Source organism: Polistes canadensis, unplaced genomic scaffold (assembly GCF_001313835.1).
Source record: "Polistes canadensis isolate GaletaPanama2010 unplaced genomic scaffold, ASM131383v1 scaffold_14, whole genome shotgun sequence".
In the NCBI taxonomy this organism is placed as follows: domain Eukaryota; kingdom Metazoa; phylum Arthropoda; class Insecta; order Hymenoptera; family Vespidae; genus Polistes; species Polistes canadensis.
Window position 1 is genome coordinate 178489 of NW_014569561.1, and position 27500 is coordinate 205988.

The 27500-nt window shown below is 33.7% G+C and overlaps 4 protein-coding genes across 13 annotated transcripts; 2 read left to right on the forward strand and 2 right to left on the reverse strand.

Annotated features, from left to right (window-relative positions):
• Window positions 1-488: 488 nt before the first annotated feature.
• On the reverse strand, window positions 489-3589 carry LOC106793439 (ubiquitin-40S ribosomal protein S27a). Of its 2 annotated transcripts, none has more exons than XM_014760350.1 (4): window positions 3509-3589; window positions 1102-1222; window positions 766-983; window positions 489-690 (listed from the first exon to the last, which is right to left on the reverse strand). In XM_014760350.1, the coding sequence occupies exons 2-4, from the start codon at window positions 1202-1204 to the stop codon at window positions 541-543; spliced, it is 471 nt and encodes a 156-aa protein (XP_014615836.1). In that variant the 5' UTR covers window positions 1205-1222; window positions 3509-3589; the 3' UTR covers window positions 489-540. The 2 variants fall into 2 exon arrangements, with proteins under 2 accessions (XP_014615836.1, XP_014615837.1); XM_014760351.1 differs by lacking the exon at window positions 3509-3589 and adding an exon at window positions 1312-1552.
• Window positions 1799-10829, reverse strand: LOC106793435 (ribosome biogenesis protein NSA2 homolog). Of its 7 annotated transcripts, none has more exons than XM_014760345.1 (5): window positions 10621-10829; window positions 10266-10492; window positions 10064-10172; window positions 9795-9996; window positions 2611-2698 (listed from the first exon to the last, which is right to left on the reverse strand). In XM_014760345.1, exons 1-4 carry the CDS (start codon window positions 10706-10708, stop codon window positions 9800-9802), a joined length of 621 nt encoding a protein of 206 aa, XP_014615831.1. In that variant the 5' UTR covers window positions 10709-10829; the 3' UTR covers window positions 2611-2698; window positions 9795-9799. The 7 variants fall into 7 exon arrangements, with proteins under 7 accessions (XP_014615827.1, XP_014615829.1, XP_014615828.1 ...); XM_014760346.1 differs by lacking the exon at window positions 2611-2698 and adding an exon at window positions 6057-6245 and having other exon boundaries at window positions 10266-10489; XM_014760344.1 differs by lacking the exon at window positions 2611-2698 and adding an exon at window positions 6057-6245.
• On the forward strand, window positions 3734-8418 carry LOC106793430. Of its 2 annotated transcripts, none has more exons than XM_014760330.1 (4): window positions 3734-5767; window positions 5904-6029; window positions 6109-6271; window positions 6350-8418. In XM_014760330.1, the coding sequence occupies exons 1-4, from the start codon at window positions 3909-3911 to the stop codon at window positions 8225-8227; spliced, it is 4026 nt and encodes a 1341-aa protein (XP_014615816.1). In that variant the 5' UTR covers window positions 3734-3908; the 3' UTR covers window positions 8228-8418. The 2 variants fall into 2 exon arrangements, with proteins under 2 accessions (XP_014615816.1, XP_014615817.1); XM_014760331.1 differs by having other exon boundaries at window positions 3735-5767; window positions 5904-6008; window positions 6350-8417.
• A 96-nt stretch (window positions 10830-10925) lies between the features above and the next one.
• Window positions 10926-14167, forward strand: LOC106793437 (cdc42 homolog). Of its 2 annotated transcripts, XR_001382417.1 has the most exons (6): window positions 10926-11263; window positions 11670-11869; window positions 11960-12069; window positions 12150-12347; window positions 12433-12587; window positions 13499-14167. XR_001382417.1 is itself a non-coding variant. In XM_014760347.1 (5 exons), exons 2-5 carry the CDS (start codon window positions 11692-11694, stop codon window positions 12520-12522), a joined length of 576 nt encoding a protein of 191 aa, XP_014615833.1. In that variant the 5' UTR covers window positions 10926-11263; window positions 11670-11691; the 3' UTR covers window positions 12523-14161. The 2 variants fall into 2 exon arrangements, 1 of the variants encoding a protein (XP_014615833.1); XM_014760347.1 differs by having other exon boundaries at window positions 12433-14161.
• Window positions 14168-27500: the final 13333 nt, after the last annotated feature.

The following is a 27500-nucleotide window of genomic DNA, read 5'->3' on the forward strand; positions in this document are numbered from 1 at the left end:
TTCATGTTATTACATCACGTCAGCCTAAAGTACTTATAATTCTCGTCGAGAATTGATTGTATGTTCTGTAATGAATAAAAAAAAAAAAAAAAAAAAAAAAAAAACTTAAAATAATAATAGGATGATAAATAAAAAGTAGTAATCAGAACACGTTTTGATAGGGTTACAAGACCACTAAGCATATGGTACGAGATAACAAACATTTACACCATTAAGATTTCTTACAATCTGACTTGGATGAGACAGACGGCGGTTACAGTAACTATAATACAAACAATGACAAAATCGAAGATGAGAAGTCACTTAAAGAACTTCTCGCAGGTTGGGAAATCCTAAAGAAAAAAATATTTGATCATTTTACTAGGTAGAGTTACATAATTGATTAATTAAAAATAATGATTCGACCAATCTATCATTATGTTAATAATCTTTGCACTTCAAGACTTTGCTCTAACTCTATACAAACTCTATATAAGTTTAATATACACTTAGTATTTAAGATGTTTATTTAATTAAATAAACTGTTTACATATTTCTCATTTATTTATCTTCTGGTTTATTAAATACAAGCGTGTATCCACATTTACCGCAATAATGACGATCTTCCATTGCTGCCATGAAAACGCCAGCTCCACATTGCTCACTAGGGCATTCTCGTCTTAGACGATGGATCTTTCCATTCTCATCGACCTACAAAGTATAGAGATAAACATTGAACGTGCTATAATAAAAATCAATAAACAAATTGCATACGTAAATACATACCTTGTAGAATTTGAGCACAGCAAGCTTGACTTTCTTCTTCTTGTGCTTGATTTTTTTAGGAGTCGAATAATTCTTCTTCTTACGTTTTTTTGCTCCGCCTCGTAAACGCAAAACCAAGTGCAAAGTAGATTCTTTTTGAATATTGTAATCTGATAAAGTTCTACCATCCTCCAACTGCTTGCCAGCGAAAATCAATCGTTGTTGGTCTGGAGGAATTCCTAATAAAAACAAAAAAAATTTATTTTTTCATATAAAATCTTTTACATCTTTCCCTTTTCTCTTTAAATATGTGTTGTATTCTTTCTATAATAGATTTAATAACCGGTCGATATTTACCTTCTTTATCTTGAATTTTAGCTTTGACATTTTCGATAGTATCGGATCCCTCTACCTCAAGGGTGATGGTTTTCCCTGTGAGTGTTTTAACAAAAATCTGCATGATGACCGTCTCCTAGATCTTGCAAAAATACCAATTTAAATTAGTAAATTAATAAACTAACAAAATAAATTTAACCCTATGACTGCTATGAGCGCATATTTACGTACGGCGCAAGCCATCGGTGTAGACTATGGATGTAGATGCGTCCGTATATTATAATGCACATACCTCGTCATATTGACCATCATAAAAACATTAAAAACCATCAATTTTATGCTATTTGGCGCAATTATTAAAAAAAAAAAAGAAAAAAGAAAAAAAGAGCAATGGAAGTAAAAATTAAATTGTAACTCTGTAATTCAAGCAAATAATTATCTTTTTTTATTTGTGCAAGATGGTAAAAAATTTATTGTTTCTAATGGCTTCGTGATAATTTTTATTCTATATATATATATATATACATTTCCTGTATATTAATAAAAATTAATAAATGTAAAGAAAAGTTTTAAAATTTATGAATAGAGAAAACTTAAGAAAACAAAAATTTCTCCACGAAGAATAGAACTTTAATCATTGGTGCGACAGACGAGAACGATATTACCTAATTCGAAGTTCTACAAATATTAATGAAAAAAAAAGTAAACTGTACAAATGTATTTATAAAGATATCTTTATTACAATTGTCCTTTTAATAATACAAATGTAAAATATAATTTAAGTAATTTAGACATCATTTAAAATTAGATTAAACAAGTAATATAGCATTGATACAGCCATCATTTTCTGGATTATTTGTAACTTGTGCATATTTACCCCATACAACTTTACCAGATTGTGTTACAAGACCTAATTCTGAGATATTTACTTCGATAATAGTACCTTTGGTTATGACACCTAAATTTGTATACATGGGAGAGCTTGGATTTTTTTTAACATCTATAATCGGTAAACAAAAAGTTGCTTTTAATTCTGGATGCGTAACATGAGCTTTTTTAAAACGCAATGCCATTGGTCTAATAAATCTTTCAAATTTAGGTGGTTTCCTTGTAAAGTTTTCTCCGACAAATGTAACTTTAGTTACCATTCTTTTCCAAGACTTTCGTTTGGACTTTCCACTTCTCATAACTCTAAATACTTCTGACTCTGATTGAGCTTTCACTTTAGGTATTGGTACATCCCATTTTCCAACTTTTTCCTTTCGTTTTTGTTTAATCATATTAGACAATACTTTAGCTCTTTTGGTAATATCTCTGTCGAGAAGATATACTGGAACAGCTCCGTCCGATGGTTTTTCCGTTGTTTGCTTGACTTTTTTCTCTTCATGAGCTCTGATCTTTTTCTTCATTTGAATTTTTTCATTGCGACGCTCCTTATTAAAGATTTTAGCCTTGATGCCACGTAAAGAACGAGCACGCTCTGCTCGTTTATGAGGCTCTCGTGCTTCACGTTTTCTTTTCCTCTCTTCATAATCCAAACGTCGTCCATATAACTTTCTGTGTTTCTCAATATATTCATTCTGCGGCATCTTGATTGACGAATAGCTTCTTCAAATTTCTGAAAAAGACAAATAAGCATTTAAAGTAATTAAACTTGTCAATGATGAATTAAAACTATAACTTTTATTTATGTATACTATAAACAATATATTATAAGATTAAATGCATCATAACTTACCTTACAAGTTAATTCACAAATATTACAAACAACCACACTGTAAATGAAAATATTTGTCTATTATCTACTATTTTTTAGCACTCAATAGAATGCATTAAGTGAAACATATAGATTTGCGATGTTCGCTCATTTATTAATGTGGAGTGTCTTGTATCTAACGTATGGTTGTTTAAATGTAGTGTGTAAGAAGTGTGTGGATAATGTGACTATGAGAATGTCAGTATAAGTGAATGGACGCATGAAAACTAGAATAACTTACAATATTGAATAAACTAGAATAAGAAAAAGTATAATATTGGTATTTTTATAGCAGAAATAAATCTAAGAATAATAAAATAATAGTCTTCTTCCATATCAACCTTCGACAATTAAATTATTATATATTGCGACATTTTGCATTTAGACAATATGCTAGCAAACAACACGTTATAATAAATGCATCGAACATACGCATCCCTTTTATAATTCGATGGAAAAGTTAATTTTACATCGTTTTAGCATCGCAGGCTTGTTTGCGCGCACGTGCGCACACGCCATGTGCTCACGCAAGTTTTAAATAAAACGTTTTAATTTTTTTTAAATAATTGCTTAAGTTAATAAGGAGAGCAGTGATTGAGATATCAATCGTTTGGTAATATTAATTTTAACAGCTTGGTGAGATAAATAAAAGTAAAATAAATTGAAGTATACCTGCAGCTTTATTAACAGACCATGGAAAGAAAGAAGAACACACGATAAGGTTAACAAAACGATAATTATATAAGAAGAGAAAACTACTGTTAAAAATATTGAGCGGGTACCAATCGCGCCATCTGTCGGTGCTACTGAATACCTCTAACTAAAGAAAACCTTTAGTTTTAGCAGATCTATGACTGTTTATTGGTATTCCGTTTTTCACAAGAGGTATTGTATAGTTATACTTAGTGTTCGAGACAACATTTTCATTCCTTGCTATTACAAGAATTTAATGTCTGTTTTGTGTAAATTTTTGTTTAGCAAATTTTTTTCAATATTTCTCAAAATATGATTTTATTAATTGATAAAGTATAATTTTTGTTACGTGAACGAAGAAATTGTAAAACTATAGGAAATGGCACAAATTGAGAATTCGAACGTGTTTACAAACGATGGAGAGATTCCATCGGCTGGTTCATCCGATCTTTTACAACAAGCAATCCAACAAGCTGTTGACGATAATGATAATGGAAATGATTTCGTAGCGTTTTTGGGAAGCGATGAAAATGATTATCAAATGATTCATCTCACTCCGGAACAGGCAAAGTCATTAGGTTTAACTTTTGAGTTAACATCAAACGAAGAGGTTATATATAAACATAATCAAGCTAACGATATTCTCGATACAAGCAACATTACGGCAAATAATCATTGTGAAACGGAAGATGTAAGTTCGGTATCTGCGCAAGATACTAATTTTACAGAGGAAGATTTTAATTTCGAAACGGATCAAGTAGAAAATGTTGAGGAGATTAATGATATTGTTAAGACAGAGTGCATGAATTATCCGGAATGGCAAATTCATGAAGATTCTCCAAATGATAAATTGCAGAATGAAACTGTCACAAATAATTTGACTTTAGGAAATATTTGTTTACAAAGACAACCTATTAATTCACAGTCACAAACATTGGAAATACAACAAAACAATTCGAATACGCAGAGAATAGTTTTAGAACAGCCAAAGATACATACAATAATGACAGACATTAGACAAATTAAAACTAAAGATAATTCATGCTATGTAGTAGAAGATGACTTGGCACAAAATCAATCAATGAACAAAGTGTCCAGTTCTCAAGCACAAATCCTACAAAAATTACCAATACTTTTGCCATCTTCTCAATTCATTCTAAAGCCTGCGCAAACCATATTGAAACCGGCAAAAAATGTTAAATTAATACAAAATATAAATAAATTTGCAAATACTAATCTAAATTCTATCAATGGAATGCAAACGATCAATATTAATTCTAATTCCAATTCTGTGTTACTTTCCAAGGCAACTGTGATCAATACCTTATCGCCGCAAATAATAAAAGCAACTCCTATTACGACTCAATTTTTGAACACAAATAATGTATCTGCACAGTTATTAAATACATCTCACATTATAACGGCAAACTGTGAAATAGGAAATCAAACGAGCACTTCTCAGATCGCCAATACTGTGGTAAATAGTGCTCCTGTATTATCACAAAATGCAACTACTTCACAGATACGAATGTCACCAGCTATAAAAACTCCAACATCATCGTTACAAAAAAATAGTATTTCTCAGCTTTTAGCGCCGATGTTAAAAAATGCTACTACTATAACTAAAACAGTACCAAAACCTGCACAAGTTATTAGTAATGCGACAATATCTACGGAACTTAAACCAATTCAAGTTGGCACAAAATTAATTAAGGCCTCTTCCTTAACAGGAAAAAAGAGTTTAATAACGCCTATGACAAAGATTATAACGCAGACAAATTCCCCGGTTATATTTAGAACAGCATCGATTGCTAAAACACAAGATTCTAAAACAACATCTAATTCAACCTCTATATTAAAACCAACGCAAACATCATCGACACCTATATCTATCTTGAAACCACAAACTAAAGCAGCCTTACACAATTATACTAAACAAAATCAAACAGTTACAGTAAATTCTAATAATTTTATTAATAACATACAAAATTTCTTACAAACAACACCAATTATACAGCAGAATGGTTCGTCTGACAAAACAGAATCTTTCCAAAATGGTTTTGTAAAGCAAAAGATTAATTCATCTGTAAATGGAGCATGTTCGAAGATCAATAAAAAATCTAAAGGAATACCTTCTACAAAATCTACAGTTGTATCAGAAACAATAGATACATCTAAACCATTGGGATCTAGTGAAAATCCTATACAAATAGTACAACAAGGTCATCATTTTCGTAGGTACTGTTAACAAATTTTTATACATTTACTATAATTATTTTTACATAATTGTTGTAACTGTACGTATATGTGCACGCATATATTTTTAGTTTGTTATATATATTATATATTTTAGTATTTTTACATTTGACTTTAGCACACAACAGCTTTCGCCGAATTGTATGAAAAAAATTTTTCAAGTCATAAATCAACGTCATCAACTTGAAGAAACGTGTATGTCTGATAAGACAATCGTGTATAGGTCAGTTATGAATAAGGATAAGTAAGTAACGAATAGTGAGTAAAAATATGACTATTTCAATATCTACGAATAAATGAAAATTTATGTATTTTTTATACAGGGTATTATTACCAGAAGAATTAACTTCAAATTTGAATAATCCTGGAACCTTAATAAAAAATCGTGGTGGCAAACGAGGACGACCAAAAAAAAATACTATTAGGCCTTCTTTGATCCCATCAAAAACAGCAACAGTTCCTGAGGAAGAACAAGTCGAATTGAAAGTAATTATTTTTATTTAAAATAATAAAATACTTATAATTTAAAAATGATTTATAAATGATATATTAAAATAATAATAGGATGACAAAAAGAAAGGAATAGCCAGAACACGTTCTGGTAGAGTTACAAGACCTCCGAGACATATGGTACGAGATTACAAACATTTACATCATTCAGATTTCTTACAACCTGACTTGGATGATTCGGACGGCGGTTACAGTGACTATAATACAAACAATGACAAGATTGAAGATGAGGAGTCACCTAAAGAACTTCTCACAGGTTTGGAAATACCAAAGAGAAAAATATCTGATCATTTTAGATGTCCTACGTGTATGAAAGTATATTTGGGAAGGACACGTATGGCAAGGCATTTTGAATTGCATCCGGATCATGGTAGTCCTGAACAGTTACCACCGCCTACGCCCGATCCCGAACTCAAACAAACTAGCAATCAAGATCCTTTAAAACGTAAGGGAAAAAAAAGGGGACCATGGGCTTATGTTACACCCGAAGCTAAATCGGAACGGCGTAAAGTAAAGCTAAGAGAAGCAATATCGGTGTGTGAGGATATTGAAATAATAAAGATAGCCGCAAAGCCAGTACTTAATGCACAATCTCTATACGAGTTACTAGTTTTAAAATCAGAAAACAATGTTAAAAATTTTGTACAAGAGGTCAAACAATTGATGGATAAAATAAGAGAGAAAGCCCGTGAAATGTTATCTTTAGTAAAAAATGATAAAAAATCTGATGAAGATTTAATAGACATTAAAGAAGAATTACTTTGCAATGCCTTGGGTGTTAATCCTGGATTATATAAAATCAATAATGACGCGTTGAGTCATAATGAAGAAACTTCATACCTAAATCAAGAACCACCAGCAAAAATAATGAAAATATCCAATTGTGAAGAATCTAAAGACAACAACGAAGAAAGAATGTCTAGTGGGTTTTCAGAAAGTTCAGATCTTAGTATACCAGAATTTATGAATGAAAGGAGAACTGACTCTGTATCAAATTCAGTGTGTCCAGAAGTATTATCTGCATTAACATTAATGAGAAAAAACCCTACTGTTGATAACAGTAAGGGTAATGACGTTTCTGAACTTTTTATTTCAAGTTCTGCAATTCCAAATCATATTTCGGAGAATTCAGGGTTCCAAAAATTACATGCAAACAAAGTTTCAAAGTTTTCAAATTCAGAATCTCATAAAGAAAATTTTCCAAAGTTAACTGATAATTTAGGATCGTCAAGCCATTCGGAAATTTTTGACAAAATAGAAAGTAATTACGATCAGTCGAAATTGGAACATATAGTTAATGAAGGTTTTATGAAATTAGAGTCGGTAGAACAAGACTTAATGAAACTTGAAAACGGCTCTCTGGGATCATACGAAAAGCAAGATATTCAAAGTAACTTGAATAATATAGAAGATAGATCTCAGAACTTTGTTAAGGGATTTCAAAAATTGGTTTCTAAAATAGGATCTATAAGTACGTTGGAATTAAATAGTGCTAAATCGCAAAGTTCTACATTGGATACAAATCCATGTAAAATATTACCTGCAACTTCGATTTGTAAAGTTTCAGAAAATACTTCTGTCTTGCAAGATACAGTACCAATTATTTCTAATAATTATGATACTAATATATTTGGTAGTACAGACAATCTGGAAATGTCAAAAGTAAGTCAATATGATCATATAGCGCATTTAGATATTTTGAATGGCAGCAGCGAAATAGACAAAAATCTTTTAATCGACGATAAGTTAGTCGAACAATTAAATTTAGTAGATCAAACGAATTTAGTCGATGAATTAGTATCCGAACGATTAAAAAATATTATGCCTGATAATATCTTGGAAGGCAATATCATAGCAAATAATACAAATTTAGATACAGATCTTGATTTTGAAGCACTAAGAGAAGAATTTAATAGAAATGCTAGAAGTTGATTTTTAGATAATTACGCGAATAATAGTATTATACTAATTAAAATTATTTGTGCAGTGTATAATAATGTTAGACATGCAGTACAACTACTTGAATTTTTATACGAAACAAATGTATTTTTGATGATTGCTACATGTTTTTGTTTCTATAAACTTTATATGTGAATTTGAATTAGTTCAAAGTAGAATGAAACCCCTTATTAGGTAATTCATATATTTCTTTTTTTTATAGACAATTGTAAAAATGTACAATATTATTCAGTCTAACGTACATGTAAATATAATTCGTAGATATACATAGTTATTAACAAAAATATTCTCTTGTATATTAAACGGATATCCTAAAGTTATTTTTTGGATCATACAATGTATAAAAATGGTTGCTATTAGGTAAAATTTAAAATTTAAAACTTAATTCCTTTCATAGCTTTGAATTTTGTCAATAATTGTTCATCCAATTTTTAGCTATATTAAAAGGTGCAAATATTTCTTTCATAAAAAGAAATAGACGAAAAAATTAATTAATATATAAATTTCATTTTTATATAAGCAATAAGGTTATCATATATAATCAGACTAATATGTAATAGACACACACACAATTTAATTTTTATTTTAATGTAATATTAATTATTTTAATATTTTTATGTCGTTTTGATTTAATCTTAATATTTTTTTTCATGATATTCTTTGCCATAAATTTTTACAGTTATAGAATGAGGAAGTTTTATTTTTCAGCTATATATAAAATTATATAAATATCTAAATAGAATAATAATAAGAAGAAGAATAAGAATAATAATAAAATAAGAAATTTTTAAAGCAAATTGTAACATTCAAGCAAAGGAGATTTCGTCTTCTTTTCTTATTACTGCATAAAATAATTTCCTTATGTATTTATCTGTACATATGTATTCTACACTTTTTTATATTATACGAAGTAAATATTTACAATAAGTCGTGAGATGTATATGTAATTATGTGTGACTGTAATTCTAACTAGTGCTATGACATAGGAAAATGCTTAAATAATTATGTGTAAGATTTATACTTCTTCCTCATATACATATATAAAAAGTGTTTCATTGTTACATCTATATTTTAAAAGTTATATTTAAAATTATGTTTGATTTTAATGATCTTCGATAAAATGCAAACAAATAGATCAGTATTTTTTTACTGATATTTCACGATAAAAACCATTTTATTTATCAATTTCCAAAATAAAGATGTGAAGTAATGATTCACTTTGTTTAAGCGCATTAGCAAAGATTAGCAACACATCCATTAATTTATATTTTTACTTATATCTATTTGTTATGATCTCAGGTACTACTTATTTATATATAAATAACATATTCTCAATTATGTTACAAAATTTATGCAAAGATATCTATATATATATATATATATAAAAAAAAAAAAAAAAAAAAAGGAAAAGAAAACAAGAGAAAAAATAAAGGGACTTTTTTTCTTATTAACGCTATATATTGTTATTATATATCCTTTTTCTAAAGCAAAATATTAATAAAAAATCGAAAATCATGCATTACATATATAATATACTTACTGTAGTTATCTGTGTCCAGTTTCTGTGAGCATCGCTTCTAGTAATATTGTTACATTTTTAGATAGCAAAGGTTGATGTAGCCACGTGGAGAGGTATAACATTTTTTGTGGTTCTGTGTGACAATGAGCAATATTCTCCAGAACTTCATATTTCATTTGCATTTCATTACTATAAGCAGTATGTATCATTTCCACCGTACGACCTACAAGATATTCCATTTTTATTAATATTGTACATCAACAATAAGTGTTTAAAAGTTATACTAATACCAAATGCAGAAATTGGCCAAGTTGTAAATAATTTCATTGCAGTTTTTTCCAATGTTATTAGAGCATTTATCTGATGTACTATTTGCTCCAAATTCTTTACTAGATTACTCTGTAATATATGAAATAAATGCGATAATTACTACTATATATGACTATATGTACATATACATAAATTTTATAAGTATAATTTAATTAAATATACCAAGTTATGGCAAAGTTCCTCAAGGTTGTCACAGTAATCTTGTAATCGAATGGTATAATTTTTATTGGATTTTTCTTGTATTATAGATTTTAAGATATCCATTCCTTCAAGAATGTTATTATTCCATAGTTGAATAATCCCATGAACATTAGCTGCTAAATCTCGTAAATGACGAACAGTTCCAGTTAAATTTTTTCCTTTTAACGATTTTGAAAATGATGATACTGCTATAAATAAGAGCATTAGCTTATTAAGAATAATTGTTTACAATACAGTAAACTATGAATGTTAAGTTATATACGAGCAAAGATTATTTTTGTAAATAGTTTTTAAATATAGTAATCAAACGTCTTACTAGGAGTGAGAGGTTGTACTGTTCCTTTTATTGCGCATTTATCATTTATATCCATAGTGTCATGTAATAGAAATGTGCCAATAACCATTTAAAGATTCATTATGATATATTTAAGGAACATAAAAAGAGTTCAGTTACATTTCATTATATTCTAACCATCTTTCTTTTTTAGTAGTTTTGTTGCAGTCAAGTTTCGTAACAGTGTTGCCATCTACTGAATTTAAAATGTTATTTTGGTTATGTTCAGTTATAACGTTATTCGATTAAAAAGCAGTTCTATCGTTAAAAGATAAAAATTGTAAAAAATACTTTAGACTGTTTTAACAATTGATGAAAATAAATATATTTGTATGTAATTAATAAAGTTTTTATCTAGATTACATAGATAAGATTCAAAGAATTTCAAATATTACCCGCGCGTTATGGTCCAGAGGAAAATTGCGAGTTTTCAGGCCTGTAACAAATTTTACTTCTGAAACAGTGAACTCCTAAAAGTTACAAGTGCTGAGACTGCGATGATAAGTGGGAAGAATTAAAAAAAAAGAACTGTTGTATTAAATGCACTTACATTTATTAGTTTTCTTTACGTATATTCAAAGCTTATTCGTGGTTTTAATCTTTAATGGCGATAGTACAATACTAGGTAAGTCATTCATTATACATTTTTATCTATATATTTTAAGTTGCGGTCATAACAATGATAGTTTTGCTAGTTTAACGATAATGACGATTGATATATTTAACTCTATTTGTATTGCTTTTAAATTGATGAAAATTCTTCACAAAATCTTCGTTACTCTGACACGACACATATGTATGTCGAGGTTAGGTTATGAGAGCTCGTTGTTAGAAATTTTAGCATTTTCAATTTTTGTATTTTATCAGGAATCATAGAATAATATATGTGCAATGATATTATTGGTACAATAATTAGATCGATGTAACATTAGGTTTTTCTTGTTAATATATTGCTTTTTATAAAGTACATAATCATTAAAATAGTTTCTACTGTACCTTTGTTACTAAAATTTGATCTGTCAATGTTTTAGGAAATAGAGAGCAGCGAGTAAGATGCAAACAATAAAGTGTGTTGTGGTCGGAGATGGAGCTGTGGGAAAAACATGTCTTTTGATTTCATATACAACTAATAAGTTTCCTTCGGAATACGTGCCTACTGTTTTTGACAACTATGCTGTAACAGTAATGATAGGCGGTGATCCATATACGTTAGGATTATTTGATACCGCTGGTAAGGGCAATGAATAGCTTTACTGGTTAAATCTTACAGGCAAATTACTTGCATAGATTAAATATACGTTGCATTATAATTATATCACAGGTCAGGAAGATTATGATAGACTAAGACCTTTAAGTTATCCGCAAACAGATGTATTTCTTGTCTGTTTCTCAGTTGTTTCACCATCGTCATTTGAAAATGTTAAAGAAAAGGTAACTGCTATAACATGTGTAGTTGTGTATCGAATAACATATAATATTGAAAATATTAAATCTCAATGGTCGTTGTGTAGTGGGTTCCAGAAATAACTCATCATTGTCAGAGGACTCCATTTCTCCTAGTTGGTACTCAGATTGATTTACGAGATGACGTTGCTACTATAGAGAAACTTGCAAAAAATAAGCAGAAACCAATATCCGCGGAACAAGGAGAAAAACTTGCAAAAGAGCTCAAAGCTGTGAAATATGTAGAATGTAGTGCTCTGACACAGGTATATCTTTTTGCAAATAAGTTGAATTTAAGTTATTTGAGTTTTCTACTTAGTATCTACTGATCTTTTTAAATGTTCATTTTAGAAAGGTTTAAAAAATGTATTCGACGAAGCTATATTGGCGGCATTAGAGCCCCCAGAACCGGTGAAGAAAAGAAGATGTATGCTTTTGTAAAGCATTTTACTGATTTTGCAATACATTATCCCTGACTACGAAGTAACAACATTAAAATGTATCAGGTGATTATCTCCTCCATAGTAGATTAACGATAGGAGGAAATTACGTCTGTACGAATGTTAAGATATAAAAAAAAGTATTCATTGAAGGGGCGTATTAGAAGCCGCTTATATCAGCGCAACAACTGCGGTTTGCCTATGCGTTTCCTATATTTGACTATTTTTATCTGTGTATACATTCCATACAAAATTCTTATATCTTGGCCTTATTATTTTTAATTTTAAAAAATTTTTTTAAATTTTCTTAAATAAGGTTAATATAGCACATTAATTTTGACAAGATCAAATAATCCTGATTGATATGCATAGCACAAAGAATATATTTTCTTTTCTTTTCTGCTTTTAACTTTGAAACTAATTATACCTGCACATCGAATATCCTCGACTTTTGGAAAAAGTTTGATACCAATTATTAATAGATATGCTATTTTTTTGTTTTATCTTACAATTAATAAATTGGTGCTATCAAACTAATGTATTGGTTAAAAGTGCAAAGTATTACACAAAATCGTAACTTTTTAAATTTATTATAAATACGATCATTGTATTACTCATTCGACAACATTTTCAAACTCAATAGTTTGTTTATTAAAGATGAATGCTGGTATTTAAAGTTTTATAAAAAGTCTGTAAGATATCTATTGGCATAGCATGAGGGAATCGCAGCGAATCGTAGCATCAATGAATTGGACGAATGTCAGATAGTTTAAAGAATTAGCTTGCGCTGTAACATTAGAAGGAGAAAGGAGATATTAAGAGACGCTTCGATTCTCTTGCATATAAGTACGTCATTAAATATATGTATATGTATAATATATGCATATGTATATGTATGTATGTACATATATACATATCTGTCACATATTCAAAAAAAATTATGCAAACAAACGATAACATCCAAAAAATTGTTCTAGACGATTCGCGTATGGCAGCTAAATTCGGTCGCCAAACCTTCTCCAACTCTCGGACAATTTAATTGCATTTGAGCAATGCAAACGTATTTTTTAGTATATTGAAGAGTATTGTTATGTGTTATCATATAAATAAGCGAGGACAGAAAATTGACAGCACTCTTACCTTATAAGATTAATGATTCTTTATCGATCAGAGAGATATATATGAATCGTACACATGTCTAAGATATTAGTGAAGTGTGTACATTTTTGACTATAAATCATACATCTTTTTCCATCATTTCTCATTGTTTTTCATCATTTTTTAAATTTTCGTACTGCGTACATCGACGCAATGGATAAAAAACGTCATAATTCTAAACGATGGTATACAGACGATCGGTTATCATTAAAAGGCGAGGTACGTTATCATTCCGATTCGAAGGACTATCGGCTATCTTATTAAAATCGTGTGGTAAGTCACGAATAGACAAACATTAAGTTATTAATTCTTAAAACAAGTATTACGTGAAAAATCTTTTAACAATTTTTACACTATGAACCCAGTTGGAGATAATTGCATTTATTAGCACTGTACTGTGTCGAACTATGTAGACACATTCGTATTAAAAGAAAAAAGAAAAGAAAAAAAACTATTCGCATAAATATATTTATACCATGTAACATGAACTTTTATTTACTATTATCCTGCAATTGAAGGTTGCAAATATACAGTAAATATTTAAATAATGCCTCTAGACAAATAATCTTGTAGTATGTTTGAAATATAAATTAAAGGAGCTAAAAGTGTTGTGCCGTGGCCATTTCAAAATGAGCCTTCATCGAAGAATATGTTTTTAGAATATTAGGAGAATAAAGAAATGTTCATCGAGAAAGATTAGAGATTTTACGAGTTAGTTTAGAAAGCAGGTATCGTAGTCTGTATTTTATCATAGGATAGTCTATTATTCTTTTTCGCTCGGTAGGTCCTTCAGGATTACCCCGGAAGCCAATAGGTAGATATATCTATGATGGAGCGACGTATCGACTGTGGACCGTAAAAGCGTACGTTTACGGTCACGATTCACGTGGGAATCCTACGAGGATTTATTCCTTTTTTATCGTACGGATCGCGTTCAGTATATCTCGGGTCATTACAATTAAATCTACTATCAGCTTCCAACTCCCCTATACGTTTTTCCCTCTTTTCCTCTCTCTCTCTCTCTCTCTCTTTTTCGTTCTCTTCTTTCCTCCCCCTAATTCAGTGGTTCTTAATAGGTGTTCTGCGAATTTGCTACAAGTGTTTCGCGAAATTATGAAAACGCGGCATAGATCGTTGATCGAGTCGCCGATCACAAGCAAGCGTGACACTATGCTTCTGTTTCAAACAAAAACAAGACTTAACTTTTGTTGTTAGTTTTATGATCTTAAAATTAGTGATTTTAGTGTTCCGTGATTTCGATAAGAATTAAGAATCATTGCTCTAACATAAAGCTTTTGTAATAATTTTCTGTAGCTTGAAGCTTTTAAGCGATAACTCGAATACAAGAGTAGTAAAGTTTCATCTTTGCCGGAAAGGCAAGTTTCGGTGTGGAAAATAACATGTAAGATAGAAAAAAAGTAAGATTGCGAAGGTAGGAGCAGTGGCAAATGATGGGTATGGACGATAGTGATTTGATTCTCGGTCTTTCATTGGTATGATCGTACCTCTCTTGTTTTCTCGTTCTCTTTGGAATGGTCGAAAGAGAAGGAGAAGGAGTCATTGGAAAGGTTCGACTTGGAGGGTTCGTAATCCCCTCGACGAATCGGCACGTGCGAGCGGAAATGCAGGCTGCCGAGAAAACGTAGAAAGACGGGAGGCATCCATTTGACGATCTCGATGGGATATTGCCGGACGTGGATCGCCCACGACCGTTCTCCGAGATCATCGTCCACCTTGCCGATTGTGAGTCTTATTTTCTTTCTCTCTCTCTCTCGGCACCCTACTCTGTGGTTATTTCAATTAGGTGGAATCGCGTATCGGACGAGAGGAGTCACGGACTGCGAGGAGCACGGACGCATCGTGAACGTGCCTCCTCTACTCCCTTGACATTATCACTAATCATTTTCGAATCGATGACCGCGTGCGCGCCCCTAACAGAAATAGAAGAAGGGGAAACGTCCGATTATTTACGGAGTTATTAAAGTCGGTTCTTTTTTTTTTGTTTTTTTACCTTGGATATTACATGCAAGAATCGTGCTATCAAACTCAAAACAAGAGGTACTTTTAAAATTATTTATCTATGATAAATTAACTTTAATAAATAAATAAATTATCAAACCACAATCAATATTCAATGGCTGATGACAATGCATTGTCCTTTTTACCGTGTATTCTAATTTTCTTTCTCTTTCTATTTTTATTTTATTATTTCTTTTTTTCTAGTCATAGTAAAACAAGACCCTCAAGTAGCCAGGTGATGGCGATGGACCAGTAGGGGGTCCGTAAAGGCACGTTGACACAAGTCATTTTTACGCGGGTATTCGAAGCGAGCTCGATGGGCGGCCAGGTTCGTCTTCTCGGTTGCTTTATGCCGACTTTCCTAGCGGTAGAAACAGCAGCACGATATCTCTGAGTAATGGCGCGAGATCCGTGCCGTAGTTGCCGATGGGGGTGCCCCCCATCCCCTCCTCTCCCCCATCCTCTTCTTCTCATTCTTCTCCAGTTGGATTCTCAAGTGAGGAAGAGAAAGAAAGAGATAGAGAGATAGGATCGACGGGCCGAGGTGATTTTAGTCACCCGTCGCGATGTCCCTTTCCTACGTGCCACCCTGACGAAATTCTACATCCGTAGTAATATCTATTCCGCAGAGCCTAGATCTATCTTTCTGAGATAGATTCCATCGTTTTTCTTTATATATGTGTTCGTATAAAAAAAAATGTATTATTTTAATTATTGAAGAAAGAATTTTTGTTTTTTTGGTTTTTTTTTTTTGTGATTAAAGAGGAGGCATATGGTACATGCACGCGTTCTCCTACAACACCGGTTTTATAACGACTATTAAAGATTTAATGAATCAACCGTACCTCCATAATTTCGCCTTGTCGTGTTGCCTAATTAATACAGAATTCGAGCTCTAACTGGACGAGGATATATATTCGCGTGGCGTATAGTTATCGCGATAAAATCGGCTATAACCTTTCGGTTATGATTGATTTTATGACTCCATTGGTTTCCGTAGCATCGATTTTTCTTGCCTTATTCGTATCTCGCGAGGAATGATGAGATCGAATTGAAGTATCTCGATTAAATGCTTTCGCGGTCAAATCTTTTCTTTTTTTTCTTTTTTTTTTTGTTTCTCTTACAGGTATTTTCTCCTATTTTTATTTACTTATTCTTGTTTTTTTTTTTACTCACACAATCAGATATAAAAGTAGATTTCTAAATTTGACGATGGAGATCGTCATGAATTATACATTGTTAACGCGTCGCTTAAATATATTATAAGCGAACATACAAAATGCGATATTCATATACGTGCAAATATTCGCTAGAAGATGCGAACTGCGTGTAATTATTCTTATACACGCGAATCCCGTGGATCGCGTGCCAATTCGTTGTGTGAACAGGCACTCGTGCGTAAAGTGTAAGATAGCGTTAATGCGGAAAATATTTCTCTCTCTTTTTTTTTTCTTTTTTTTTTTCATTAAATACGATCTGCTTTCGTTGATGGAAAAACTACGACAAGATTCAACACGGAGGAATGGGATTGAAGAAAGTAAGATAGAAGAGAAGTGTTTTACATATATATATATATATTTTTTTTTTTTGAAACTTGCGCATAGAGAATAAATTTACAAATGAATTTGTTTTCGTAATTTCTTGAAAAGCGAAAATAGATATGCATAGATTCGAATTGATAGATAGTATTTAATTATATTTTATTTATGGTCTAGTTAATTCGTTTTATTCGACGATGCAAACGACTAACGTGAATTAATTGAAATGTGAACAATTTGGTATCCCCTAATTCACGCAAAGGTGAATCGTATGTATACCAGTTTCACGTTAGTCATAGAAAATGTGAGATAGGTAACAGAGATATAGGAAAGATCAAACAAGAGATATCTATTGGAAAGTATGGATCTGGATGACGCATCTTTCACGGACAGATCGCGTCGTTTGGATAATAAATCGTTTCTCATAAAAGTACTCCGTTCCGTGGTCAAACGCGAGGTTCGTTTCGCGGTCGGACACGTCCTCGGAATATTATTTTCATCGGGATGCTCGTAGATCTTTTTTTAACCCTCCGTTGGTAGATAATGCGAACTATTTTTTATCTCCCGTTCCTTTACCGATGTCACTTTTATGTCCGGCGATGATCGCGAAAATAATGACAAGTCTTTTCCTCGAAAAAATCACTTCGAGAGATCTTTTCTTCTGACCTTCTTCTGGAAGACTTCGAGAGATGTCTTCCAGAAACGCATTTAATCGCCATCGGCTGTTCTCTTGTCTAATCGTTAAAGTGCCCGTGTATCTTAGATTATACTCCCACTCGAGGAACTAAGCTTTTCCGAGGATCCTAATGTCGAAAAAAGACTAAAATAAGACGAGAAGCAGCGTCTGGATAGGGTCGAGTGGCTGGCTCCTGGTTGGTGTCTCGCGATAACACCATGCCCAAGTGGCACGCGTCGCCACGATCTTGCACTTTTTGCCGAGGCCAACGATATAAGAATGATACGCCACCCCAAAGATGCATACTCACCCCTCCCACCCTCCCCCGCTTCCCCCATTCCCATCTTGGCTTCTCCTTTTAGTCTAAACCAGACATTGAATCTTTCTTTTTTCCTAGTCGATCGCTATCTAGTTTCCTAGGTTTCCTTGTTTAACATTTAGCCTTCTGCTATTGTACTCTACTACAAAGTTTAGACTCTGAGATTGTTTATCATGATTAAACGTTTCAACTCGATTGCGAGGATGACGGTGCCTTGGTATATCGATCTCAAATTTTCTCCTACATGAAAATTCTTGCTTGATATGTCCCTTTGTTCAAACTTGTGAAGTACCTATAGCAGTAGATATTATTGTTTCGACCAATTCACAATTTTCTTACTACGCGTACGAATGAAGTGATATTTCCTTGGAAATCTACTAGTAATAAAAAAATCTTTCTCATTAACGTGAGATTATTACTTCTCTTATTTTTTCCATCCAGATATTCATCGTGGAACAATGAAAAGAAAATGTTTGAAATGCTATTCGATCTTTGCAACGTCACGTAAATGCGTTTTCAAACAAAACGATATTATCGAATCGAGGCCGGATCCGAAAGTCCAAACAGTCCCGATTTACGAGCGACTTTGCTTTGGATGGGTAGGATGGATCGGCGGATAAAGGTGGGCAGCAGAAGAGGAACAACGTGGGTGGCAACAATAGCTCTTGAGCGAGCAGATTCTGGTGGCACAACATGCATTGTACGACCGCAGTTTGAAGGTGATTGATTACCGTTGCCGATCGAACGCACACGCGTGCCTGTCCTTCTGGCTACGCTTGTTCCCCCTTCTCTCTCTTTCCCCCCCCCTCTCTCTATCTCCTTTTATTCTCCATTCCATCCCTTTCTCACTTCTACGAACACAGGAACAACGCTTTGCTCGGCCGATGACAAAATTCTCGTCATCAATCGAATTCTCGGACTTTCGTTAAGGATTTGATCGATCGAGATGCAACAGAAGATAGTAGATTCGCCATTTTGAACGACTCGAAGAAGTAAGGTATTTATGTAGCAATATTTTTCAGGTCCCTTAGATACGCGATGCTTTAAGTGATTTGACGAAGGATTCGGTTGGAATGTACAACGCTGTCTATGAGAATTGATTTTGATCGATTAGTTTTGTACTCTCTTTATTATGAAATTTTGTTCGCGCATGCTCGAACGAATCGTGTCGCGTTACACGAAATATCATCCGGAGTGCATCCCTTAAAACAAACCACATCGATTACGTACGCTCATTACGGTTGTTACTCGACAAACCCAATGGCAATCTACTCCCCCATTCACTCTACTTTTCTTTTATTCTCTTTCTTGGTTATTTTCGATCGTTACGCGTGTCCGAATTTATAACGGTGATATCAAATTTTTTCTCCAAACGATTCCAAAATATTTCGTGTTTATTTTAATAGAAATTTGTAAAATGTCGCCACATGTCGCGAAGACATGATCCCTGGTATCATTACCAAGCCCCCATTCCTTGTTGTAAGTTACCTCGTTCGTATGGTACCGTCATATGGTGAAACTCTGCAGCACGAGCGCGAACGAACATTCGTGAATATAGTTGAACAATCGGCGGACTCTACGATCGAATTTTTTTCTATTATATATATTTATTCATTCCTCTTGCTATTAAATATTACTTTTTTCCTTTTACAAAATAATGTATACCAATTGAAAAAGTATAACTTATCGTTAATATTATCGTCATCGTGTATCAAGTGTAATATTTCAATGTGAATAAATGTAAAATGTTATAAACAAGATTACAATAACTTAATAGAAGGAAAGAAAATTTGTGTAAAATAGTCGTGAAGCATCGGTAGTTGCTGGATCTATCCGGTAAGCAAAGTTTACGTATAGGATAAATTCTCTCTCTCTCTCTCTTTCTCTCTCTCTATCGTTTTATCGGACAATGTAGCAGCAGCGTGAGACATCGAAAGGGAGAAAGAGGAAGAGAGGAGGAAAAGAGAGGGTTGGAAGTACCTCATCAGGCTGATAACCCACGAGAAGCGCGTGTCGCCCACTCACGGTGATTGCTGCCACCAGGCTTGTACCTCTCTCCTTCCCTTCTCAAGCACCTTTCTCGATATCCCTACCACTCCGCCCTTATCTCCCTACTTTGCTTCAACGTAGTTCACCCGTCGGAACCTCCCTGTACGTGTTTGCATCACCATCCGCTCCGGAGAATCTCGACTTGTTCACCCACACAATTCTCTTTCTCTCTTTCTATCTCTTTCTATCTCTTAGATTCGAATCTTCTTCTTCGCTCTTTGAAAGATTTTAGACCAAAGTCGTCCACGTTTGTTCTCTCTATCTTCATATCTTTCTCTCGGTTATCCGATTCGTTTCAAGCTGTTCTCGAGTCGAATAAACTTTCAGAGAAAATAAAGCGATAGTACGCGTGATGTTTCATAGTTTGGTACACGAATTTTTATTATGAAAATCAATGCAATATCTAAGAAATTTTGTTTGAGGAACTATGAAAGATTTACTTTTACCATGTATCTTATTATTCTTTGATTTACATTAGATGAAATTTATATGTTCGTTTATCTTTTATAGTTCAATGGAGTTTATAATTTAAACGATGTTTAAGCCTACACATTCTCGGAAGACGCGAGGATCAGATCTAGAGATCTGATTTATAGATGTTATCGGAGTATTAAACTGTAGGTTATAAAGTTAGCATTGTCAAGGATCAAACGCGGTAATAATATTTTTATACCATTTGTACGATAAATCTCATTACGTTTAATTGTAAAATAGGTCACCGTAGAATCATTTTTCTTTTGACAAGACAGAAATATATATTTTGATACAGCGATAATTTTCTATTGTAACCATCGATATTATAATCGAATTTGACGATATTTTTAACCATTTTCCTTTCTATATTTATTTTTCTTCTTTATTTTCAGTTCGACAGACAAGGTGTCTAATTTTGGCAGAATTTCTTTTATAATATATTGCTAGCAGATCCGTTAATACGTTTCTATTGAAAATGCTTTTTTTTTTTAATTTTCTTCAAGTTGATTCGTGTCGATGGTACGTAAGAGAGAACAGGTGATGGTTTGTGTGTCACGCGCGATACATTAAACGTGTGCGGAGCGTTACTCACAGAAAATTGCTTGCTCCATCGGTTTGATTGGTCATTGTGTACGAAACGAAAATTACCTTTGGTCGCTTTACTCACGATTAGCTCGCGGCATGCGTGATCCTAACAATTCGATTTCTCTTTCTCTCTCTTTTTCTCTATCATTATTTCATGAAACGCTAATCCAGATGACGCGGCGCGTTTATTTCCAAATATTTTCCATCTCTTTTCGAACGATGATACGTCGATTAGCATTAACAGAATCGAAACGAAAATACGAAGACGTTTTTAAGGGTTTTTACGCTTTTGATTCGCGAAATTGTAGCAAGGAGAGAAGAGAAGAGAAAAGAGAGGAGAGTCGTTAGGCTGGGATTGGTTGGTTCTTTGGTTTAGCTTGGTTCAGCGTCCATAAAAAGGTCTGTCTTGGTGCACGAGTCGGTATCTGCACTTCGAAGCTGAAAACGTGCGGGAGTTTAAACGCAATCCAATTTCTCAGGCCATTGAGTGCGCCGACTGCCATCTGTCTAACGGCTAGCCCCACTAGCTCGTTTTTTTACAGGCGGACCGTGAAATGCGCAAACAGAAGGAAGGACCTCCTTCTCCTTTGCTTTCTCCTTTACATTTTAATCAAATCATTTCTCTGTTATGCGTGTCAGGCGTATTCCGCCTTAAAGGATCTCGCGGGACCGAAGGGTTTAATCTCTTTCTTTCATTTCTCTTTTTTTTTTCCGCTCGATAAGAAGGGAGAAGAATTTTGTTCTCCTATTTTCATTGCTTTATTTTTTCCTCGGACACACGAAGAAAGACATTTATTTTTAATTAAACGCAATCTACGAGTACCAGACCGTGATCCCGATTAACAGCGAGCTACTTTTATTTGTCGATTACCAACGCGGAAAAGTATAATTAATAATTAATTTCATTGTCAAAATGTGATCGTATAAAATCCACCTACGATACTTGGTTGTTACTTCGTGGCTTAAAAAATGTGAGGAAAGAAAACAAGTCTACGCTAATATTATGTAATAAGATAGAAATTGAGGTAGTTTTTGGTGCTCGTACAAAGAGAAAATCATTGTCGAATAAAAAACGAGAAAACTGTGAGACTATATCTTATGTCTTGCGTACAGAGGGATGCACTCGAGTGCATTCGTTGGGAGCCGTCGTCTCGTTGCGATCGCGCAGGAAAGCAACTCCGTAGATCCGTAATTATGTTGCACGATGTAGGGTACCTCCGTGACGTTTTCCGTTCGAGGATGTTGTAAATTGCGATACAATTGCAAGCCCATTGTGATTCGCAATCGGAAACATCGAGAAAAACACGCGTTCTTTCCGTTCTTTGCTTTTCTATTTAACGAGAAACGAGAATACACAAATATATATATCTAAGTTATAAATATATTCACATATACTTATATATACGTGAATTATGCATAACATGCAAGACATTACTACGGATTGACAAGAGACGATTTGTTAACTTAACTCTCATAACTTTCTCAAATAATCGTACCAACTGGGAGAATCGATAGTTTCGATTTTCAACGAGTGGTCGATGAAAAATCGAGATAACAGAATAATAGTTAAAGTGTAACTCCCGGTCTCGGTTCCTGAAATTGATCTTCGCGATGGTGTTTGTAGACGCGCGGAAGAACAGTAGCTCGTTTTCATCAATTTTCAGAACGCTGACACACGCCGATAGACGCTTTCCTTTTTCTCTCTTCCTCCATAGTCCGATTCTTTTCTTTTAGCTCTCGATTCTCAAGAAGTCACCCTTCCACTCGTCGTCGTTTTCGTCCTTGTCTTCTTGGTATTTGACTATCTTCTGCTTGATATCGTTGGAAAAGAGAGAGAGAGAGAGAAAGAAGGACGAGGAGTGGTGAGGAGAGGAGAAGAGAGGAAAGGAGAGGGTTTAGTAGGAACGAAGCTCGGCGATAGGGGGTGGATCGTCTAGGGTTGAACACGCTACTGGTTATACTGGTGGTGGTGGTGGTTTCCAGTGGATTCTGGAGCAACGGCGAAAGGGTGGCGAAGGGGTGGGAGTAGCATAAGGGGGTCGATAAAGTAGCGATCGTGCACGGGACTCAATTACACGCTCCGGCGCTCCCTCTCTCATCCCCATTTCCACCCTTCTGCCGAGTGCGCGCGTAGCCCTCTTCCTCCACCACTCTTTCTCTCTCTCTCTCTCTCTTTCTCTCTCTGTTCCCCGCCCTTCCCATCTCTATATCTATCTCTCTATCTTTGCTATCGACACTACCAACCCTGAAACGATCCTCTTCGTACACAGCAACCTTCTATTTCTCTCTTTCTCTCTTTCGGACCGTCGCTTTTCCAGACGTCGCTCGAGTCGAATTCTCTCGCACACCCCGGTGGGATCACTAAAAGGACGAACACGCTCGATTCGAAGCAGAAAATCAGCCAGACATGACCTGATGGCAATGTTTCTGTTGCGAGATCCTCGTCCAACGTATCAAGTCTCTCATTCCTGTTTCCTTTCTCCTCTCTCACTTTCTCTCTCTCTTTCTCTTTATTCGTTCTCGTCGCAAATCAGTAGTATTCTGCGACCATTTAAAAGTGTGTTGTTTGCCAATGTATGACAGTTTGACAAAATTCAGAAGAAGTACGTTAAAATCTCTGTTTGTTAGAACAACGTGATATCGTTTCCTTTTTATCGAGGAAAAAATACAAAACGCATATGGGGCTCGTTATTTTTACACGAGAGAACATAAGAATTCGAGAGCTTCGTTTTTTTCATCGTCTTTTTCCTCGGAGATATTTTTTCTTTTTTTTTTTTTTAGACCGAAATCGTACCGTGATTTTATCATTTAAATCGTTTATCGTAATCAAAAAAAAAAAAAAAAGAAAAGAAAATGTAAATAGTTCGTTATTAATAATTTTGTAATAAATTTACGACGAGTCGACAAGAAAATATTATCCATTTTGTACGTCCCCAGTGCGTTTATTTCTTTTTCAAAAAATAAGAAAATACACAACCTATAAACTTTCATTACGATAAGTATCCCGGACTTTTCTAAGAATTTCTCTCCGTGTATGTAAATACATTGGTAAGAAAATCATGCGTTCGGGAAACAAACACATACAAAGTTTTTATGTACGCGCTTGGTGCCGTTGAGTTAGTTATTCGAGTGTTTGCGTTAACGTCTGTTGGAAGCGAACTAATGTAAGAGAGATTTTTTGGTGCTTATCTCGCGATACCGAGTATAGAAATATTCCAAGAAAATATATATATTTTCTTCAAGTCGGTTTATTAATTTGTTGATAATTTAATTATTGTTTTCAAAGAATATCAAAAGAAGATAGTACTTCGTGTTAAATTTTGTAAAAATTTTCTCTTTTCGTTATACATACGTATTTATGAGTTTTTTTTCCGTTAAAAAATATTAAACGAGGCATAATAGAATAACGTTCATCATGTAAATAAATATTCAATTATCAATATTCTAGGAACTGATTTTACCGAGAAAGAAACAAAAACAATGAAGCGTTCAAGGCAAGGAAAGAAAGCTCTTGTACATTTACGAAAACATGGCTGCTTTATTATATTATATTTTATGGTGTTCATATTTTTCTTTTTTTATTTATTTAATATTATATAAAAAGATTATCAATACATACAAAAATGTACAAATTGCTTTTTACTTTCAAGATTATTCACACATCTAATGTTATTTTGTTTCAGTTATAATATTTATTTTATTATTTCAAAAAAATTGATAATATTTTTATTAATAATTTTAACGATTTGTTTCTTGCAGCTACGATAAGAAGAATTTCTGAAAATAATCTCAATCTATGTCAATGTCTATTTACTTCATTTTAAACCTATTACGGATCAACCTTTCTCAATTTCAACCTGCAACGCGGATGAGCCATCGTAAAATTTCTTAAAGTAAGAATAAATTCAAGCCTTTTTTTCGATGTTCATCGTACTGAAAGATAAAAGGATTAAATCGTCACGAATTTGTTGATATTAATTTGTTAAATGAATTGTTGGCGAGCACGCGAGCGACTAGTAAGTCGATACAATTTTTCTTTGTTTAATTATTGTGTGTGCACTCTTATTTATTTTTATATATTATTATATTATTTCGAATGTTTATTATTTAAAATTTGAAACTGTTTCTTCGTTGTGTTTCATTCTTCTAATATCTATCGTTTAAATTTTCGATTAAACTAACTAGAAGATTCCCTTGCGATCTCTGAAGATTTATTTCTAATCATATTTCTCGTTATCGATATAGATAATTCGCAATTATTATCTATATTATCGATTGCATCGCCATTAGTCCGAGGATAAAAGTATAGAGGATCTTCGTAAGGAGGAGAAACGTAATCGATCCTTTGGGAAATGAAGAAAAGGTTTCCTCTTACGTAATCGATCTCGGTTGTACGCGTAACGTAGATCTTTTTCGCGTATCGATTTTTATCGATAAAGAAAGAGGAAAAAAAGGGTGCCGTTAAAACCGTTTCGTTTAGAGAGGCATAAGTCTTCCTCTGGATTCGACTTTCCTCGAGGTGGTAAAGCAACGTCTAGCTTATATCTTTGAGTTTGGAGGCTCCGACGACGTCGTCGCGAATCGATCTGGCAGACAAGTTGATGGCAAGGAAAGGTCTCGTCTTAGACGCCTTTACCCCCCTTCCTCTCTTTTCCTTTCCCTTCCTTTCCCTTCCACCTTTTCTCTTAACCCCCGTCACCCCGTCACCCCGTCAGCTTTCTCCGCCATTGCCAGCGAAACGGCTTCCTGCTGGTTTCTCTGCTACTCTTCACTCCTCTCTTCCGTTTCTCACGGAGAAAAGCGGCACCTTCTGCGCTTGCTCGCCATTTCTCCAAGGGGTTGAGTCGATCGTCGCGAGAAAAGCTTTTGCTCAACCAGATAGCGTTGTAGTTATCTAATTGTAAGGGAGTTTTGAATCGACTCCATTCGACTCGACTCGAATCGAATTGTCGCATTTTTCATAATTAACTCGTCGCCCCTTATTCTCTTCCTCGTTCTTTCTCTTTTTATTTAATCTTTTTATTTCATTTGCTGAGTTTGACTAGAAGATATTTATAGCATTACTATCTCTTCTCTTTTTTTCGAATCGTATGATTCTACTTGAATTTATTATCTTTTCAATATTATATCTATTTTATTTCTAAGATCATTTGAATGAAAACCGGTCGTGCATTATCGGCACATGTAATTTTAAACATATACCATTATGGGATATAATATCGTTATAGTGTCAGAGAGATAGAGGTAGAGGATTTAATATGTGGCGCGAAGGCTGGCTGATCAATTAGTAAGGATAGGTGTGAAAATTAATTAGTCTTCTTCGAGCATTCACGATGTCTGCGGGTATTAATTCGACTGCGCTTCATCTTTAACTCGTATTCGAAGTTTGGGAAGCACCATTTGGATTATGAATAGCTGTCGGAAAGCTTATTAATTACTCTTACTCGCTCGACTGACGCGTCGAGTTTATTTTACTTGGATTTTCTTGTGTTTATTTCGGTACGACATTTTTGTTCTATTACGCCGTAAAGATATTCTCCATCTCGGTAAATGCAGATTTTCCTAAAAAGCTTAACGAAAACTCGAGGAAAGACGGTCTCTCGTTCGTGACTCCACGTACTTAACTCGTACTAAGAAACGTGCCCCAGCTGGGAAAACTTGATCGTTTCAATTACCCTAGATGCATTAGCGGAATTGTTATGACTCGTGCTTGTTACAATATTGGTAACGATCCGGTAGTTTATTGCAGTGACTTGTAAATGACCGTTAATATCATGCCTACGATCACGCGAGTATTATCAACGAAAGAATATCATCCGGTTGCATCGATCTCGCCACCGAATTCTACTCCCTAAGAAAAAACCTACGATTTTAGGAGAATAGTACATGTGTAATATCTGTGTTATTTTGCGTGTCGTCTCGCGAGAATACATCGATCATGTAAGACCGAGCGAAGGCGGCACGCTGTAAATTAAAACTCATTTAATGCGAGAAATAAATTGCGAATATATCTTCATACGATCGTCTGGGTTTAGCCGTTATTGGGCTTTTTCAATGAACGTCGCTTCTTCGTAGGAAGACCCCCTGGTACCCTTAACGGTTAGCACAAAGAAAGGACATTTTTGGACACGCGAATTGGAGATCTCAAATTTCCACGGTGA

Bases quoted from the DNA above. Each gene is read 5' to 3' on its own strand.
- LOC106793430 (XM_014760330.1), top strand. From the start codon at position 3,909: ATGGCACAAATTGAGAATTCGAACGTGTTTACAAACGATGGAGAGATT. The intron at 6,030-6,108 runs GTAAGTAACGAA...TTTTTTATACAG, and splicing joins TCAGTTATGAATAAGGATAA to GGTATTATTACCAGAAGAAT. The intron at 6,272-6,349 runs GTAATTATTTTT...AAATAATAATAG, and splicing joins AAGAACAAGTCGAATTGAAA to GATGACAAAAAGAAAGGAAT.
- LOC106793439 (XM_014760350.1), bottom strand. From the start codon at position 1,204: ATGCAGATTTTTGTTAAAACACTCACAGGGAAAACCATCACCCTTGAG. The intron at 984-1,101 runs GTAAATATCGAC...TGTTTTTATTAG, and splicing joins TAAAATTCAAGATAAAGAAG to GAATTCCTCCAGACCAACAA. The intron at 691-765 runs GTATGTATTTAC...TATACTTTGTAG, and splicing joins CTGTGCTCAAATTCTACAAG to GTCGATGAGAATGGAAAGAT.
- LOC106793435 (XM_014760342.1), bottom strand. From the start codon at position 2,669: ATGCCGCAGAATGAATATATTGAGAAACACAGAAAGTTATATGGACGA.
- LOC106793437 (XM_014760347.1), top strand. From the start codon at position 11,692: ATGCAAACAATAAAGTGTGTTGTGGTCGGAGATGGAGCTGTGGGAAAA. The intron at 11,870-11,959 runs GTAAGGGCAATG...ATTATATCACAG, and splicing joins AGGATTATTTGATACCGCTG to GTCAGGAAGATTATGATAGA. The intron at 12,348-12,432 runs GTATATCTTTTT...TGTTCATTTTAG, and splicing joins AATGTAGTGCTCTGACACAG to AAAGGTTTAAAAAATGTATT.